General features: G+C 43.7%; 1 protein-coding gene across 1 annotated transcript in view; it reads left to right on the forward strand.

Moving 5' to 3' along the window:
• LOC144123047 (neprilysin-1-like) overlaps positions 1–16,041 on the forward strand; it is a 240,814-nt gene that overhangs the window by 206,333 nt on the left and 18,440 nt on the right. The window contains exons 25-27 of the mRNA XM_077655963.1: positions 4,024–4,088; positions 11,065–11,168; positions 12,832–12,888. Of these exons, the coding sequence (XP_077512089.1) occupies positions 4,024–4,088; positions 11,065–11,168; positions 12,832–12,888 (226 nt within the window). The remainder of the gene's footprint in view (positions 1–4,023; positions 4,089–11,064; positions 11,169–12,831; positions 12,889–16,041) is intronic.

Genomic DNA, 16,041 nt, shown 5'->3' on the forward strand with positions numbered 1-16,041 from the left:
AGTTGATTAAAAAGTAGCAGACATCACATAGACCCGCAAGGGACAATAGCCACCAAGTCACAGCACACTATCTTTACACAGACATCTACGTTATTCAATACACACAAGTTCTCAGACAGATTACGACATGGACCTCACCACAAAATGTAGCCCTGAAGAAGAAAAAAATCTGAACACGTAACACCAATGAGGTCCACTGGGAATAAAAAACAAATGACTCAAAACTGGTAGAACTAACGCTGCCTAACAAAAAAGACGAGGTTTACGAGTGGCCGGTAGACTAGTCATAGAACAAACCAATTACACATCTTTTTGCAGACTTACAAGTACTGATCGGAGCCCTGAATAATACCCAAGGGACATAAAATAACCTGCGCTTTCAGGTGTCCTCTTGGTGCTCGTCGGCCCGAACTACTGACTAGTTGGAGAATGGTTTTAGACGGTGCATTTATAGTTTTGTAGCTGTTTGGAAAGAACATTGTCAAAAGCCGCTAAATTTTCTTAATGAAATACTTTATAAAAAGTATTAAAGTGGACGAACGACAAGTACTATTAGTTTTTGTGGCTTAAACGAACGTAAGCTTCACGGTAAACTGCAGCGTTAACACATTGACAACATGCCGCTCGAAAGAGAGACATCAAGACAACTAAACAACCAGCCTTCCGCTTAGACAGAGCGAGAAGATACCCCGTTAACAGAGCAGGAAGATGACAGAAATGTTGCTGAAATTAGGAAATTTCTAAATTTTACTGAAAAACTGATTTTGAAGCGCATCGTCACATTTTTCCCAAATAACTATGCCCTCCAAAATTATTAGCATCAGGAAGATGTCACAGAATTTCAACGAAGAGGGCGTATTAAGGAGTACTTCGCCGAAAAAATGGCAAACAAGAATCCGAATTTACCCATAGACTCTAACAAGTGTCAACACGTATTCATCAAAACAGCAGCGTCCATAATATATTGCCTACGGATGCTTTACGAAGCCCTGAACTAGACTTGCTTATTAAGCCTGTTTCGGAAGAAATTATAAAAGAAGGAAGGGAAGCTGGAAAGCGATAAAACATTTCTTCAACTGGGCAGTCCACTCAATACCATTGAACTTCCAGAACCGATGTAGACATTAGGACAGAAGAAAAAGGCTGTAGAAAAGTCGTCCTGCCAGCGGAAAGATACAGTACAGCAGGCAACTGAATACTTTTCAGCACAAGAAATTGGATACCGATGACCCACAACAGTTCAGCTTCGTCATCTTGAGTAAAGTGGCACTTTCACGCAGATAACTAATCACGAAATCAGGTTACAATATGTCAAATCCGTCAGATGAACTAACAGGACGCATTTACTTGCTGAAATCCATAAATATTCAGTAGAAGTCTCCTTTACAGCAGATATCCGGGCAGGCCTTTCCCTTCCAAATTCTAAAATTCTATGAGCCACACTTTTGCAGACATTTGCAGTCTACTTGCTTTCCTTTGCTCAGGACACATCACGCTCTCTTCTGAAAACAGAATTGCTTACTGACACAGCCATTATCTAAGCAGATAGCTTACTGGTTACTCTCGATATTTGTGCTTTCTACGTGAATATTCCCATAAATAATGGTAGTGAAGCTTCTCTAACGTTCTAACTGAAGGTCCACGCCCGCGTGAAAATAAAGCGCAATCATGCGAAAAGGAAAGAATTTACGAGAAGCTGTTACGCCATATTTTTTGAAGCCGCACGTAAGTGCTCCCCCTCGCTAGCTGGCCGGCGTCATTTCGCGCTTGCTTACGCGCAGCCCACAGTCAAGCAGGGGAAGCCGCTGTTCGTTTTTATTGGGTGCGCCATCGGCCAAAGACTCTCAGTAGTTCTTGCGAAAGCACAGGACCTCCGGCACCATTATTATCATGCAGGATGCATAGTGAGGGCCTTTCCTATGCTTTCGTTCCACCATGGGCGTACCTTTCACTACTTCAGTCAATTCTCGCGGTCAACCACATCGAATTCGATTCTTGTAGTTCGCTCTCAGTATTTCGAACAAGTATGGGGACACTTTTCGCACCGACTTATGTACACATATTTACGTAGCTACAGGAGTCTAAATTACTAAATCCTTTCTTAGGAAACCTGCTCATGTACCTTCATTACTTGCACGACATCTTCATTATATGCGAACGCAGATTTCAGACGCCTAAAGCGTTCGTCTCGAATGTTAATTCGTGTTTCTCAAGCAGCAAATTTCGTTACGTATTTTTATTTATTTCAAGACAGCCAAAACGACCTTCAAAGAGGGTACTGCATAGGGATGGAGATTTAATATACATTTCAATATAACCAACCGCGAGAACGTGGAGAAGGTACAATTTCCAGACTAGTTATAAGATTGTATTAGAATTTAAATATCTAAGAATAAGAATAGAAAAGAAAACGAGAGCAGAAAAACATCAGTATTATGGAGGTTCACGTTATAGATGTTCACGTTAAAACAAACTTGGCAGGTTTTTTTTTCCTTCAACTAAGAAGTTTCTGTGGAAGATGCATAGCTTTCTTTTGTAGCCGTATGGCTGCGCTTGGGTGGATACCAATTAGTAATTTGCTCCTTTATTATAATTTTTTTCCACTTGGGGATTCCCCTAAACATTTGACCAATAGAGTACATAAAGTCTTTAAACAAATACATTCTGTCGTCATGAGCACCTGGGCCAAATATTACGCTTCTACATGCAGAACAGAAACAAAAAATACTAGAAGACTCCTATGCTTCGCTAAATAGTTGACGCGATAGCGTACACCGTTTGAGGCATCATTGTTGCTCATACGACTGTTTAGAATTTCTGTTACAACATCGTTTTATCAGGACGACAATATACGCCGATACTTAGCATCATCAAGCACTGGCTTTTCATTCTAAAAATTTGTACACCTCTGAACCCCGTTTTTCAAATTTTTCATTTCTTTAATTAATCAATTATTTACAATGATTTCATTAACTCGTCACGGTCTATCACACACCAATCAGTCATCAATCACTGCAATCACAAAATATCATTATACGAATTTTTTATACACCCCCTATTATATTCGATACGCGGTGCTGACTACTAATACGCCGACCGCTTTTCGACCGAACGAGCTGTATACGCTATCCCGTAAGATCGCGCGCGAACGTTGGCGAGTCTTTTCTGGCGACCTCTTCATGCTCGCGCCCTCCTCTGTCGTACGCTCCTGCGTAGCTCTTGTCACAGACGGCTATTGGCTACATTCTTTCAGGCGTCATGTAGCTGCCATGGCCGCGGCCAGACAGCAGCGTTGCTTCTTCAGCCCGCGCCGGCAATTGCTTACCTTTGAGAGTTAAAAAAGTGACGAGAGGAGAGGGAAAGCTATACAACTCAACTAATACAAAACGCCTTAGAGATTGTTTCTTGATTATATTCGTGAGGAGGTGACCGTTACCATCCCAGGAATACCGCACCTTTATTGGCAGCCGCTTTAGGGCTTAAGTGCCCTCAAGTGTTTTTTTTCTATTTTTTACGCGACAGCGTAAGGGTACTGTTCAACTGAAAACCCGTCATCGTCGTCGGAAGCGGCGTGAGCGAAAAATCTCTAGAGAAGCAACCTAGGCGGTAGGGAGGCCTCCTAGATCACGTGAACTTGCGATGTCTTCACAACATGCCCATCTAATTGTGAATTCTTACCAAATAACTTTGAGTAGGCTGTAGAATTTTTGTGTAGAAGTAAATAAATAGACGACATTTAACAATCCCTCAGTCTCAGTTAACGGACTTGAGTGTAGCTGGTGCTTGCGAGAGTGTAAAGTCTCCCGCAAAGTGCTGAGGGTAGCTAATTTATTTGTTACTTAGTGGCAGGGTGATAAGCAAAACTAAAGTAACAAGCAGAACATTGTTGAAATTGTTTTCTGACTTTTTGCATTAAGGTTCGTGGTGGAAAGGAAGTGTTCTGAATTTGTTTCCGTGATATACGCTAATTCTGTATTCACTTCAGCAAGGTGTGAGAATAACTTCCTTCCTTGTGCATTGCAGGATGTTCCACATACCACGAATCGGTCCTCGGATCACGCAGTGCCTGTTCAGAGCCACGTTTACAAGTATGCGCAGTCGAGTTGAATGGCTCGAAAAGGTGTTAAACTATGGAAGGGCTCAATCTGTCGTTTCGCGAAAATATTCCGACCTGCCTAGCACTACAACGCGGAGATTCAATATCTGCTTGACTGTTTGTAAAGCATATGTGAGCTACATATCGGAGCTTCGACACTGTGCACAGGACGACAGAAGCCATTTGCAACCTGCAATGCTTCTGTCGTCCTGTGCAGAAGCATTTTGCAACCTAAAATGCTGCACGAGCAGGCACAGCAGGACAGTCATTCTTTTTCTATGTTCAACGGCGCTGGACGCTTATTGCATACCGCAAGCCTTGATGTCAAAAGCCGTAGTTAATGCGCGTTTACGATCTGCTTGCCCATGGATAAAATTTCAGAGCTCCAACAATGCCGCATAAAAATAGTTTTTCATGCAGTTTAAAGCTTTAACACTTAAATATTTCACAGGACGCCAGCGCTCTGATAAAAATGTTTTTCCAGCGTCATGCTGAAAGAAAAAAAAATGACACAGAAAAAGCAGCTTGATAGTTTTAATATCGGCTGCCCATGTCACACTTTGGAGCTAAGCTGACGAAAAACTATCGGACGCCCAACGGACACTCGTGAGTTTATAATACACATTTTTTACCGCTTCTTGCAAACCTAAGTAATAAAGCGGTACGCTTCCTTCTTAGCAAATTAAGCAAGCAAAAAGAGAGATATTTTCTCAAAAAATAATGGTAAATCTTTGTATTATAAACTTCTCGTAGCTTTCGTATGTTTCTGCAACAAGTTAAAACGACTCAAAAACTTAACCTTGTACCTACGTGCGGAGCTAGTTATATTGCAGTCACATTTTCTAGGCAATACATTTACATGAAAACGCGACGAGGTTGCTTGTGCGACTTCTCCTCAGCTTCATCAGTCGGCAGAAAGCAGCCTCAGAGCTCTAATGCGAATGTTGAGAGGCAGAAAGTGGCGCTCTTAATTAACTCCGGACCTTCGCTTACACAACATTAAGGTTTTTCGTGTGCGTCCTTATACAAGGTATTATTGGTATGTTTGCCTCCTAGTAACAGAAAATGAACAGCATTGCACGCAGTACGGTTGCTTCTAAAATAACGTAAATATGCTTCAATCACAATTCCAGCTTTCAACAAATTGTATTAGCGCTGGAAATAGGGGCACGTCATTAGGGAAGTGAATATTGCGGTGGGCTCTGAAATTAAATCATTAACATGAGGGAATGTCGGCATCGAAGGGCAAACCGCCTCCTTGCATGTTTTTTCCCCCAAGATGGACAACTGTGAGATTGCGCATTAGAGGTTAAATTAGCTTTGCGCCACCTGGCTGGTTGAAGTTATGGTCGTTTATAGTGCAGAATCGTTCACATAGCTCGCATCACATTCCACGAAGGTCCTCGAACTAGGAGGCGCACGCACAGAAAGCTACTCGTGAAGTTTTAGCAAAAAAAAATGGTCTTCTCGGCGCAGCCTTGGGAAGTATACTCTTCTGTTTCCTACAAAACACAGCCAGCCATTTTCCGAGGCACTTTTACCCGTTTTGGCTTTATCTACACAGATAATACGAGAATACTTGCAACTGGAAAAACAGACAATGAGGTCGTCCACAAAGCAAACCTAGAGCTGAAAAATTAAAGCAATGGGCTTGTAAAATCGGCCTAAAAGTAAAAGGCGGTTAAAACAACAGCAGTATTATCATTACGAAAAAAGTAAGACAGTTATAAATGATAATTCAATCATAACACCCACAATGCCAATGGAACAGGAATCTTAGTTTAAGACTCTAGGCGTTGTTTTCCAAGAGAATCTTTCCTGGGATGCATTGTAGATACCGTTGCCATTAAGCTATATCAGATAATAGGATTTATGTTCCGCAATCAAGGTATACCAGCCCGAAATGCTATGATATTAATTATAACTCCCTATTCTTCTTTAAAATTAATTACTGCAGTTTAGTTTGGGGACGGACAGCATAAGAAAAGGTACAAAAACTTTTTTCTCCAAAAGAAAAGGTTCTTAGGAATTGCCGTAAATGTGCCAACCTCCATGTACATTGATTAACTGTTCGTTAAATATGGCGTTAAGGCAGTTACAAAGCACTACTACTACCGCATTTGTAAGGCACTCAAACAAGATTCCAATGTTCTGTAGAAAAGAACGCCTTATGTTGCCAGGCGCCTAGACGTGCCTGGCAACATTAACTAATCTTCAATTAATTCCCCTGCCTGCAGAGCTGGACATAACAAACTTCGATATAATGACCACGTATTGAAAGACTCCAGAGGAAAAATATCAACTGAATGAGAAAAATTCACATCACACCGGACATCGTATTAGTTCAGCAAGGCTGAACGGGGGGGGGGGGGGGGGGGGGGGCGGGGTTGGTATTTTATGCTGAAGAATTTTTTGCCAGCCAAAGAAGATGCATGCGCAAGAGAGAACCACTCAAGAGAAGAGCTGGGATATGGACAAGGATATGTACAAGTACTCCATATCGCCTTCTTGTCTTTATTTCAAACTACAGCCGCCCCCCCCCCCCCGCCGCCCCCCTGCCCCCGAACCGTCCTGTACTTTTTATTACCGTTTACAGTTACCTACTTTCACCTTATTCTCTACATCTTTTGCTACTATTTCCCAGGAACCAACCACTTTCTTACACTTTTTTCCCTCCTCGCCCTTTCGGTCTTTCTCCGAACATTAATTTGCTTCCTTGCATTTCGTTCTGCCGTCCAGATCACTTGCTTTCTCGTAGTTTTATTGCGAAAGCGTTAAGGCTCCTGCTCTGAAGAAAACCCGGGTCGTCGGTGTTGTGAGTGAAAAACCGATGGGGCATGTCCAGCATTCTTGAGGAAATATTTTGAAAATTGAATAATTGTAAGACACTGTTTTAGAAATATTAAAGGTAATGGTCCAATCTTCTGATATGTAGCAAAATCTTTTCAAGTGTTTCAATCGATCGCACCGAACAGTTAAAACTGCCATAGAAAAACCAATAGGGAACGCTTTGGACGATAGCGAAAACGTATATAAAAGGAAAAAATACAAGACTGCCGTCAGGTGACCTGCGGATATATTGATTGCTGCAGCGAAATCTTACATTATACGAAAACATTGCGTTCACAAACGGTTTCCCGTCCAAAAAGTAATTTTACACAAAATTACTGGGTATAACACCCAGGGAGACCAGCCAACGGCGAATTTGGGGCAAAGTATTCTGCGAGGCCTCGCGCAGCCCTCCACGGTCGTAAAATATGCCGACCACGTGACTGTATGCCGCCTTTACAGCTTGGCCAACGGATTCTGAGCAAACTAGAATCCGTGACAGGTGGCATTCAAATTAATGATCGGTCGCGAGCGGTTGCTCGGGAAGAACAAGCTATTTCTCGCAAGTTCCAGCAAATGCTGCACCTGCCATTGTATCGTTGACCACTTTGCCATAGCGCCAGCAGTAGAATCAGGACCCCACGTATCTACGAATGCAAATTGAATAATGCCCAATTTAACATATGTGGTCATTAAGTCTAACGCCTTATACGCATAAGGCGAAGCTTATGTGTCTTGTACAATTTTTTTTTCTGGGTAAAAGAAGCCACTAATAACCTTCACCTCTCGCAGCTCCCCTTGCATGGACACAGAGCCTTTAGGCCTAAGTTACCTATCTCTCCAACCTCCCCGCCCCCGGATTCCTTTCTGCTGAGCTGGTGTATTTCTTTGCCACAGTTTGCAGGTCAACCGGTTGAACATCTTTACGAGCCTCCAATACAAATGCGGGACTGCCAAGCCTCAGAAGGCTTGAGCGGCAGTGCCCGGCAGCAGACAGCATATAAGTCATGCACCGAGCAGACAAGTTGCCAAAAAAAGTATTAGAGAAAAAAGTGGATTAGAAAAGAGCGCGCACCTAATACACACAAAAGGAGAGAAAACAAAAAAATATAAAAACATAGCATCAAGGCAGAATACTGGAAATAACAACGTAATATCCCAAGACAAGCTTTCACTATGTTTTGGAAGTAGCAGAAAATATTTCTTTGGGTAACCGGTTAAAAACAAAAGGAACCCAATGTTTTCGAAGACGCTCGCCAGAACGGGTTCGCACTCTAGGCACAAAAAAAAACGATGGCGAGGTCGCAGATCTTTACCAAGAACATATGGTGTACAAAAATCGCTTGTCGAGCTGTGTTTGGAAAGTACTGTTTCAGAAAAAATACGACAATAGTCAAGAATTTGTAAATGTTCAAAAACGCTTCTATCATCATTTCGTGCCCTACCATACAATACTGATTTAAGGGTAGATTTCAGTATGCTGTTGACCTTCGTTCGCCAAAAGGCAGAGCAGAATTAAAAGCGGCAAATACAAATACGTAACGCACTGTAGGCTAAGGCGTATACTATGTCCTTGAGTACATACATAGGGCAAAGGGTCTTAACAGAGTTCAGCAAACATGCAAATTTCCGGAGCTGAGAAAAGACAAATGAAAAATATGTATTACAAGACATGTCGGAATCGGATAATACACCTAAGCATTTGACTGTTGACACAGGAATGATTGATGGGCATTTTCAATGAGCAGAATTTCGCCTGCGCAAACGAATTTACACATCATAAGGGATTCCCTTCAAGTAATTGGAGTATTCTTGCCCGACGCGTGAAGCTGCCGTGTTTTCCCCACTGAAACGTGCCGCTATAAGGGAACCCACACAATAAGCGAAGCCTTGGCGCACATTCTGTGTACATTCAAAGCTCATGTTGGCCATGTCCCGACGAGAAATCTACGACATGCGCTGGTTAACGTCAAAGGCCCGTTTCACATGCTGCGACTGGAATGCAAATAGTCGGCCTAGTCGGTGACGCCGCAGTGAGATTTTCGGCCAGTGCTTTCACATGCAGCGCGTACCAAACGAATTCGGTTGGAGGGACACGCAAGGCTGCTAGATGTTCGCATATGCAACCTATGGTAAAACGCGACAAAATCTCTACACGGAATGTGCTGATGATGTTATGACCAGCTTATTTTTTATGCAAAGTAATATTTCGTATGGTTTGATTATATAAAGTGTTTTTCTTCCACCGCGGCAGCAGCTGTCACGTTACTCCACGTTGCACGCCGTCTCGGCGCCCCACATTGGTCAGCCGCAGAGTGAACACACCAACGCTGCGACTGAATACCAGCCGGACGGAACTCGATCGCAAGCCGTCTGCGGCTAGACCGACGGCCTTCCTCAGTCGCAGAACGACAGAATTCGGAGCGTCGCAGACGAAAATCGCATGCATGTGAAACGGGCCAAAGACGTTCTTCCCAAGGAAAAGTGCCCTCGCGTTGTTTACAGCGTGCCGTGTTCCGGCTGTGAAAGACTACATTGACGGCAGTGGGAATTTTAAAAGGCGCCTAAAACAACATTGCAACCATGTTTAAAACCAAAAAATTGAACTTTAATGCCAGTGCACGTTAAAGATGTCAGTGCACGTTAAAGATCCCCAGGTGGTCGAAATTATTCCGGAGCCCTCCACTACGGCACCTATTCTTCCTTTCTTCTTTCACTCCCTCCTTTATCCCTTCCCTTACGGCGCGGTTCAGGTGTCCAAAAATATATGAGACAGATACTGCGCCATTTCCGTTCCCCAAAAAACCAATTATTATTATTATTAACTTTAATGCTATCGATCAACACTCCGTATCAACCGGCCACGGCATCGACTGACGCAGGACACACGTGCTGGGAACAGAAATTAATTTGTTCCGTCGTTTCACCTCGAATCATTAAGCATTCAAACGACTAACCACACTCTCAATCGAAACACTGGAAAGCTAACTCTTGTGTACGCATGCTCCCTGCGCCCTCTTTTGGCGCGTGTTTATTCCCAATTACCTAATTCATCTCACAGCGAAACAGGCACCCTTACGGGAGCCGTAAAGTCGTTCTAGTTTTTTTCATTTGATGTGCTTTCTTTTGGTCGGCGCCCATTATTAAGCTTTGCTATGATTGTCTCCGACCAGACGAGATTTCGTCTTACTCTCGACTTCACTTGTGCCAATGTTAGGAGCTCCAAAAACATTGTTATTAAAGACAATGCTCTCTTTTTTTGTTCGGTTTGCTTTCTTACATATGTTGTGTGTAAAATCTGTAAGTACTTTTGTGTACGTTTCGGTTATTACGGATAGTTTTTGGCCGTTGTTTACACTGTTCGGGTTGCGCATTACGCCCACATGCATTTGTTTGTCGTTGTATCAGTGTTAACACTGTCGCTTTTTTTTTTTGCTCTTGCACTACTTCGCCGCTGCTGCGTGATGCGACTACAGGAGCATGAAGCTTTTATCAAGATGTTCTCGGGACAGCTTTTTCCTCTCGCTTCTAGTCATATACGCACTGTATGCGATATGATGCAAATAAATTGCAGTTTAGATTTAAGTTTTTCCTGGGATAATTCTTCCCTCACCTCAACACCGCCAACAGCTTTACACTGCAAGATAAATGAAATATCTTCTTTATTTTTTTGTTCTGTACCGTGAGACCGTCAGTAATTTGCGTCAAATGCCAGGGCCCCACTGAGTCTATAAAAACAAAACATATGTATGGAAATACGGTGCCTAACACCACCGACTTAATATGCAAAAAAAAGATTTTAGTCTCCTTTTTCTACAGTGGATGCACGCTTCAGTGCTAGACTATGAGCCCTGTCAGCGACACAAGGCAAAGAAATTTAAATTTATTGCAAGCTACGTTCAGGTAGGCGTTTAGAGATTGCACATCAGATTGTTCACGGGTGATGTCCTAAAAACGTTCGGGGAGAGAGTTAGCTGGGCGCTAGAGGAAGCGATCGAACGATTGCAACGTTAGGAGAGGCGCCATGAACCGCAACTGCAAGGGCCTTTGAGTGGCACTGGCATTACTGGATGCTATTTCCAATTGCTGCTGCGGATTTTTGCATCTGGTTATGAGCGCAATTATGTTCTCTTTTACAGCCAACTTCTTCATGCCTTACGATTTCTTCTGGACCGAGTATTCTTCTGCTAAAGTATCCGAAATCGCCAGCTGTTTCAATGCCCAGTACAAAAACGGGAGCAAGGTAAAGCGAGTCTGACATTTTTTATTGAAATGTTTCGTCTATTTCGCAATATGCCAAATGGAAACAAAGTTTTCCAAGCTTTTCACTGTATACGGTTCGAAGACAACAGTGGACGAAGCGGGATTCGACTTGCTAGCAGGAAACGCAATCCCTGTTTTCATGGCATTATAAGCAGGTAATAAGAAATAAATATGAAATTCAATGATATCTCCTCTGCGCCGTTAAAGACTGCGATACATGGGGATATATTTCCATAGCTATAATATTTCCGCTTAGCGTGATACCTCTCGTGCTGTATTTTCAGTTACAAGAAAGTACTATAAAAGCTGTTCAACCTCTTGCTAATCTTGCTTAGCGTTAATTAAATCTGATGTCTGGAATGTGGAATAAAAGATTCAGCACTGGCACCAGCCTTGAGCGCTGGTAGTTTCACCTGCAAAAGAATGCGCATGCATGTAAACCGCTGCAGACCACTTTGCACCATTCCCGTGCTTTTCACCACCCAATGTATGTCTATCGTAAATTTTGCACATCGTAGGTTGCAATAATTAGGTGAAATGTGGGTCAAAAGAATTTACCTCAACAGGACTATAACATAAAATTATGTGCTGCTCCTCACTCCACTGCTGCTGAATAAAAGAAGGATCATATAAAGCTGAAGAAATCGGACTGTCGGGTAAAACTGGCAGGTAATAGAACTTTCGGACAGAACTGCCTCTATCTGACGAGCTACAATGGAACCCTGAGGGCATCACTATCCAGCTTTCCTTTTTGTTTGCTAAACATCTATGCTACGGCTCGGTCTCAATATATTGATGTTTTTCCACAGAAAATAACTGCTCAGTTCTGCGAAAATTGCATTTATACGTTTTCCTGTCACCAAATATAAGCTCGCGACGCTTAAATCAATGACTGCCTGATCACTGCTATGAAGTTAATGGCTGCGTAGTGTGGCATCAGGGATTCGAGTCATAATGTCTGTGTCGACGCATCGACGTTAACTTGCGAAATCGGCTGGTCATGGCGACACATGGAAATAATTGTCCTGCCTTCTTTACGCAATAATATCTCCGTTTACAGTGAAAGCAGCATCTTTGTGGTTAGAGGCCAACCTCAATTTGGGGGGGCCCTCAGCGATATTTTAAGCGGAAACATGATCTCTGACAATATATGCATTGAAAGGAAAAAATTCATGAGTATCTAACTGTGGAATTAGTTGCTCAGAATTATGTTTTACTAGACTTCCGCATGACCTTTCAGTAAGAAGCACCTCTGTTCACCTTTACTTTTTAAGCTGCGCGCTGTTTAGAAATTGCGTGCGGTAAGAGCTGCTCAGCGCGTAAATTCAGAATGTATGTATCGACGCCTAAATTGCAATTTATTTCTAGCATAAAGTTTTGCTTTGGCTACAGCCCTATCATAGGCCTTACGCGAAGCAAAACATAAAACCTCTTAATCTGTACCTATTTAATTGTGTGAGGTGAACTCGCAAATTTTTGTAACATCAAACAAGCTAGTGTGGAAAGGTTTCTGTGCCTCTCTTAAGCAACTAAACCGCACAGAAGGCAATTGGCCTTGTTTACTAAGTTTCGAGCCACATGCTGTAACAACTTCTCAGAAATGTTCGTATAAATTCTCTACATTGCTCGCACTCTTCCTGCAGGACACGTCAAAGCTCCCGAAAATTGAAGCAAATACCGGAGTCGTCGTGGCGTTCGAGGTACGAGGCAAGCCTTTCTTTTTTGTTGATAGCATAGTTTCCTCATTAAATTAGTCGCCGCTGTGGCGCACTGGCTTTGGTGCTCGGCTGCTGACCCGGAAGGTGAAAATTCGATCCTGGCCGCGGCGATCGCATTTCGATGGAGGTGAAATGCTAAAAGCGCCTGCATTGTGCGATGTCAGTGCATGCTAAAAAAACCCAAGTGGTCGAAATTTCCGGAGACCTTCACTGCAGCGGCCCTCATAGTCTGAGTCGTTTTCCCTTATAAAGATTCTTTGTAGAGAGTCTATAGACTTCTTGCACTTCCTATAGATAATTCTTTTTGTCTATTCAAAGTCTATAGACTATCAATAGACAAAAGTTTACTAAATGTGTATGGCCATACATCTATAGATTATTTATACATTGTCTGTAGTATTTGTTTTGCCTATAGACTATTCTCTAGGGTTTGCCTACAGAGAGTCTATAGGCTTTGTAGACAGAAGTCTACAGACTGCCTAAAAAAATTTTGTAAGGGCGTTACACCCACATGAACTTTATTCTAAACTTGACTCAGTGACCTATAAACCTAAGCATTCACCTTCGATGCATCCTTTGTAAGGTTGAGTTGGTGTTGCAACCAAGACTTATATGAGTTTCAGTGGGACTGCTCTGCAGGTTGTGCAGCACATGGGGCGGGCGCGGACGACGCTGACGACATGACTTCGCATAACGACAGGCATGCGATTGAGTCTGAAAAATGGCAGGCACAAGCGAGCAGAGGAGATATCAATTGGAACGTTGAATGCTAGCATGCACAAACCAGCCAATGTCTTCAGCGCTCCATTCGAGAGAGTACCTTGCTCTTAATGTGACGTTCGGACGAGGGTGATGGGCATCGAAGCTGACGATGTTCAGAGAATAAACAGAATGCGGGTAAGCGCGCAGCAGTGGTGCAGATTTCATACAACAGGTGGCGCGTTTTCCGCTACACATAAAGAACAGCGATTACCCAAAACAGGCGTATGCCGCCCCTCCCCCAATCTTTATGATCACTGTGCTGTTGATGATTCCAAGCGTGTTCGTGGATTGGATCGCGGATGCAACGGCGCACCTTGACGGGGCGGAATGTGACGCTGTATCGTCAAATATGATCGTTTATCCCGTCATTGACATCCAAAAGTTGTATAACAAAGTACTGTTGGGCAAATATTTTCCCGTTTCACCTTGAAAGTACTTTGGCATTCACAGATTACGTGATTTTTCTTGGTCTCGCCTTACTGTTACGCGCATAGTACGCACGGGGGTTTATTTAAAGAGGGATCGATCGAAGCAGCACCGCGACGAAGCCTAAAAGCGTCCCTCGGCCCTTCCTCTTCTTTTTTCTTCTGTCGATCCGTCTGACCGTTGATCTTCGTCTTTCGTCTATGTTCTACGAAGGTGGGTGGCATTTCCCGCCTCGCAGAAAAAGCCCGTACGGCGAGTTAAATGCAACCTCGGATGAAATCGCTTGAGGCGGGCTACATGCACCAACTGAGACTGGTGTGACCGTCAACCACTTGCAGTTAGGCGTGCTATAACGTAATTCAGGTCGTTTATGCACTCTAACGCAACAAACGGTTTAGTGTAGTGTGACAGCAGTTTCTGACAAAGACCACGCTTAAGTAGGGTTGCCCACAACTACACAATGTCACCAGGAACAAAAGATACTTGATGGTGTCGGGAGTCGTAGCGGTTCTTGGAACGCTCTTGCGTCGATAAAATTCGAACGCGGGCAAGCTGTCGAGCTTCTTCAGCTCTGCAGAGCGTGGTAGCAAGAGTAGGTTCATCATGAATGAAGAATGGCAGGATGGTGTCGAGGCCAGAGCGAGGCAAGCGAGGTTAGAGCAGGTAGAAGGGGCAGTAGCCAGTTGCCTCATGTTGCGCTGTGTTATATATGCATGATTAATGAACGGCAGGACGCCACCCCAGTCCTTATGATCTGCAGCGACGTACATAGAGCTTTTGATTAATGCGTTCTACCACACCGTTCGTTTGGGGATGATATGGCGTCGAGTGGCGAAAACAGCAGGCGCACAGGCGGAGAAGTTCTTCCACAACATCCACTGTGAATTGGCGTCCACGGTCACTAATGAGAACTGCACGAGGGTTGTGTCGAAGAATAACAAATCGAAGTAGAAATTGACATACTTCAGACGCAGCAGCGGCTGGTATCGCGGCTGTTTCAGAATAACGGGTTAAATAATCTACGCACTCAAGAATCCACGGCTTCCTTTAGAGGACCATGGCAAAGGTCCAAGAAGGTCAATGCTAACTTGCCTAAACAAGGCTCTTCGAGGTTTGACTGGCCACAGTTTTCCCGGTGGACTTGAAGTCGGCAGCTTAAAGCGCTGGCATTGCACACAGCTGGCTACATAGCGCTGGATAGTTGAAAGCATCTTAGGCAAGTAATATCGTTGTTGTGTGCGGTAGAGTGTTCGGGCCACCATCAAGTGCCCAGACGTGGCGTCGTCAACCATCATTTCAAGAAGTGTGATGCGTAGGCTTTCTGGCACGACAGGAAGCATGCGGGCTCCTCCAGAAGCAAAATTCTTATAAAGCAATCCTGCGCGAATGCAAAACGTGTTCTTTTCAGAATCTTTCGGAGCATCAAACAAAGAAGTTAATATTTGAACTTTGCGTTCCTTAGTTCGGAAAACTCGAAGATCGGGGAAAGCTTGTGAAAGTGAAGCCAGGTATACAGCGAAGTTGTGTGCGTCGTCATCAGTCGTTTTAAGCGGCGAACACGAAAGGCTATCAGCATCTGAGTGTTTACTGCCGATTTTATGCACCAAAGTAAAATTAAATTCTTATTGGCGCAATGCCCATCGAGCGAGCCGTCCACAGGGGTCACGAAGACCCACTAGTCAGAAAAGCGAATGGTGGTCGGTCACGACAGTGAAATCATTCCTGTAACGATAGGAGCGGAAGCGCTGTACAGCGAAAACAACGGCGAGACATTCTTGCTCGGTAACCGTGTAATTCATTTCTCCGTTACTCAATGAGCGGCTGGCATATGCTACCTCGTGCTGGTCGTGGCCATGCCGTTGTATAAGTACAGCGCCGATACCGGCGCCACTTGCATCAGTGTGCACTTCAATTGGTGCTGATGGGCAGAAGTGGCGTAAGATGGGG

The sequence above is a fragment of the Amblyomma americanum genome, chromosome 3, assembly GCF_052857255.1.
Source record: "Amblyomma americanum isolate KBUSLIRL-KWMA chromosome 3, ASM5285725v1, whole genome shotgun sequence".
Lineage (NCBI taxonomy): Eukaryota > Metazoa > Arthropoda > Arachnida > Ixodida > Ixodidae > Amblyomma > Amblyomma americanum.